We start from the raw sequence: 4,203 nt of genomic DNA, 5'->3' as shown, positions 1-4,203 counted from the left end.
CGTTCCATACACAGCATTGCAAACGGTATGAGGGGGGGGGTGCCAGTGGGGACCCATTTTTGGGTGTAATTTCAGTTTCACACATTTGTTCAGAAACTGGAATTACCCCTTGATTAAAATCCCAAAAACTATGCATAAAACAAGTTGGGGCCACTGGTTAGCAAACCCAGCCCATAGTTTATTCAGCAGACTCACCTTCTCATCTGATATGCTGGCATCCAGGTGTTGAAATCCCACAATGTAGTAATAAGCGTTCTCCAAGTCAGATACCGGATGTTCCAGGACCCCTTTAAGCCTCTCCACTTCTGCATGGCTCAGATAGTGGCTTGGGGGCAAGGGCTGGACACTGGCAAGAAGAGCAAATGCCCCGAAGAACACCAAACATGGATCTGCAAGAAAAAAAAAACATGGAGTACATTAAATAAAAAAAGACAACAGTAAAATATTAGAGAGCCCAGTCTCATGGCTGTGCACACACAGAAAGTCCAATTATTGAAGCACATTTCCATCACGAGTTTCTGATTATTCATCTAAAATAAAGAGATCCTCAAACAATCAGTTTCATACAAAGTACATATTTCAAGCACACATCCAACAAATGCATACGCTATTCTACATAGAGGAGTACATGCCGCTGAAGGGGCTCCTGGAACAAACACTAAAGCTGACGATTATCGTACGATAATCGCGGGTGATCCCGAGATCGTACTATAATCGTAAGGTGTATGGGCAGCTTGCGACCGCATTTACTGTACGCTCGCAAAACTTTCGTATTACAAGCATGCTAGAAAACCCACTGAAAATCGTACGATTTTCGGCGGGTTGGTAGCGCGATCGCAAGATGAAAGCCGCACGGGTCGAGGTGCGCAAGCGCACACTGCCCGCTCGCCATTGCAATCATTCAGAAGCCCTCCCATCTGCAGGACGGGCTTGCATTGATCGCAAGTACGATCTGCGTGTCCAAGATGGGCAGGTCGTACAAACTTTTGAATCACCTTACAACCATCGCACAACAAAAGTCGCGCGATGGTTTAAGGTGTATGGCCACCTTAAGACACAACCAATCCGCATGTCTGCCTGAACTATGATCCTCTATCAGGCCAGAACACATGAGCAGTTAACCACAGCAGACAAGTATTACGGTACATTGTTTTTTTTTTCTTTACCACAACTTGTTTTTAAAAACCATCTGGATGTATTCCTAAATGCAAAGACAAATTACTGGATATTGAGTTCTTACAGGTATATTAGGCATCAGAGATTGTGGATCCAAGGAATATCCGATTGCCTTATGGGATCAGGAAGGAATTTGTTTCCCCTGTTGGAGAAAATCGAGCCATGCTTTATATGGATTTGTTTGCCTTCCTCTGTATTAACTGGGGCCATAGCGTTCTGTTTAGGCTTTCTTTTCATATCTCTATAGGTTGAACTCAGGCTGTCTTTTTTCAGCCTGACTAGCTATGCAACAGCTATGAATACAAGGAAAGCAAGCGTTTTGTACAGGTCGATTGATTTTTTTTGTCAGGAGGAAACAAATGTTCAATGTTTTAGGGCCATGTCACTTTGCATCAACAAGGATTTATTTTGTAGCAATAACACAATCTGCCTCCTTATTTTGCTGCTGGAAAAAAATTGAGGGCAGGCAATAATCATATTGTGTCGCAGCACCTCCAGCTATTTGTAGTGGATTCGCTGAGGTGGGGGTTTGTAGTTTCACCATAGCTGGAGTGCCGAGGTTGCCTACCTCTGATCTAACATATCATTCTTCCTCTTTTCCTGTGCCTATCAACCTCCTAAGGCCTCGTTCACACCAGAGCGGTTCGGTTGTGCAGATTTTTCCGTGCTGAACCACCAGCAGTAAAAGAAACACACACATAAAAAACACATTTATTTCCGTGGAGCCCGTTCATGCAAGCGCGTACAATTGCACGTTTCAATCCGCCTGCCTCCCAAACTGCTCCCTGAGCTACTTTTTCAGCGCCGATCAGCGCGTTTTTAAATTTTGTTTCAGTGTTGAAACGCAATGAAAAAACACCCAAAAACGCCATTTCAAAACCGCTGCTACCCTGGTGTGAATGGGGCCTAACTCCTGTACCTTCCTGTTGGGTGCTTTAATGAAATAAGAAACCTCCCTGCGAGGTTGGATGACACAAAGGGGTTGGAGCTTGACTGCAGCACAAAGAAAAGTTGAGATCTGCCCACAACTTCATGTGACAGTAAACTCAGGAATTAAATCTTAAAAATGCATTCTCTGAATTGGTGCTGACACTGTCCTTCCTTCTGGGGGGTGACTACTTTTGTCCCGAATGGTCCCTGTGTGTGCTGTAAAGTAGTCACCGCTCCAAGCTCGTTCCCATGATGGACTACAATCTCAATACAAAATGAGTAAACTAAACATGAGATTGTAGTCCCATCACGGGAGTGAGCTTGGAGTGGTGACTACTTTACATCACACAGGGAACATGGGGAACAAAAGTAGCCACCCTCCAGAAGGAAGGACAGTGTCAGCACCAAATCAGAGTTGATTTGAGGATGCCCAAATAAGATACATTTCTGTTAATAGTTCAGGTACCTTAATGTATTTTTAAGATTTAACTCCCGAGTGTGTCTCTTTCAGCTTCCTATATCTCTAGATCTATTGATCATTTAGGCTGGCCATACACTGGTAGCTTCTTCTCATACTGTTTAGTGTGGATGGCGGATTTTTCCCACCTGGACTATTGTATTCTGACAGACAGTGTCGGCCGCTGTCAGAATACACAAACAGTGCTGATTGACTCCAATCACTATCCAGCAGACAATTTTCAGCCCAGCTACTTCAATAAACGTTGATTGAAAAACTGACCGTTGTTAAACGGAGTTGTGCCAGCGCACACCTCGCGAATTTCAGCCAAGTCAGCAGGACTTGAATACAATTCAAGCAAGGTATGGAGAGTTTTAGTCATGCTGAGTTCACTGCAGGTATCTGTTGCTGCTGATGTATTTTTTCATAATTTGCTGAGTGCAAATGACATACGAAGTGACAGGATTAACTCCTCATTCGGGCGTATCAGGCCGCTGCTGGGAAGGACAGGTGCTGCTTGCGATTTGCACGCAGCAGCCTGTTTTCTCTATGGGAGTACACGGCCATACGCTCACCCAAACTGCACGTCCGTGCGGGTGTCCCTGCTTGGACGCAGACAGGATCCATCCTGTCAGCGTATGAGTACGGACACCCGCACGGACGTGCAGTTCGGGTGAGTGTACGGCCGCGTACACCCATAAAGAAGAATAGGCTGCTGCGTGCAAATCGCAAGCAGCACCTGTCCTTCCCTGGAGCGGCCCGATACAGCTGTGCACGCCCCACGGATCTGTACGGGCTAGCAGTTAGTGGTGTGAATGAGGCCTTAGAGCCCCTTCACGCTGGCTTTCCAAATAGGTCCGCCTGTTAGATTTTCAGCCCAATGTCAGTCTATGGGTATCTGATTACATCAAGTTACCCCTGGCTCCAGCCAGGTCTGGAAAAACATGTGGATAGAAGTTATCTTTTGACAGACCCGATTGTGCCAGATCAGGGGTCATCTGATTTAAATGGCCACAAGTCCATTTACATCTGACTCCCCATAGACCAACATGGGATCCAATTATTTCAATTTTGCGATGGAGGAAAAAACTGAACGGACACCAATGTCACATCGGTGACATCCATTATGTTCTCCTCCTGATTGGACCTTAGATCTACCATCAACTATGCAGTGTAAAGTGGATCCCTGACTGGATGCTAATTGAATAGCTTGTTGAGGTTTGTCCTCATATTGGGAGGTTGTACAGTGTATGGCTATACAATGGCGACCTCTGATTGAAGAGGCTGACCCTCACTCCCCATTCTGGTAACACAGATACACGAGAACATTTATATGTTACAATCTTCACTCCAAGCAAAAGTAACAAATAAAGGTTTTTGGACTCAGTTTGACTTTAAAAGGGCAACATTGTAACCAGTATCTTTTTAACCTCTTGCCGTCCGCCCCCTAGTAAAAAAACGGACGGACGGCACTGCTGCACCTGCGGGCAATTTTTTTCTGCTCGCGCGCGCCCCCTAGCGGGCACGCACGGGCAGAAAAGACCCGATCAATGCACACACCCGTTACCGGGTGTTTCACATATAGGTGATCAGCGGGTCCATAGCCCGCCGATCGCCTATATGTGCTCGTTCGCGGCACC

The 4,203-nt window shown here is 45.8% G+C and overlaps 1 protein-coding gene across 2 annotated transcripts in view; it reads right to left on the bottom strand.

The window, feature by feature from the left end:
- RPN2 (ribophorin II) overlaps nucleotides 1–4,203 on the bottom strand; it is a 32,764-nt gene that overhangs the window by 26,122 nt on the left and 2,439 nt on the right. For both annotated transcript variants that reach the window (XM_018557688.1, XM_018557689.1), the window contains exon 2: nucleotides 196–389. In XM_018557688.1, coding sequence (XP_018413190.1) covers nucleotides 196–389 — 194 coding nt within the window. The remainder of the gene's footprint in view (nucleotides 1–195; nucleotides 390–4,203) is intronic.

Source organism: Nanorana parkeri, unplaced genomic scaffold (genome assembly GCF_000935625.1).
Source record: "Nanorana parkeri isolate BGI_ZX_2015 unplaced genomic scaffold, ASM93562v1 scaffold295, whole genome shotgun sequence".
NCBI classification, from domain to species: domain Eukaryota; kingdom Metazoa; phylum Chordata; class Amphibia; order Anura; family Dicroglossidae; genus Nanorana; species Nanorana parkeri.
The sequence above is the reverse complement of the archived record's forward strand: the minus strand, read 5'-3'. Positions and strand labels throughout refer to the sequence as shown.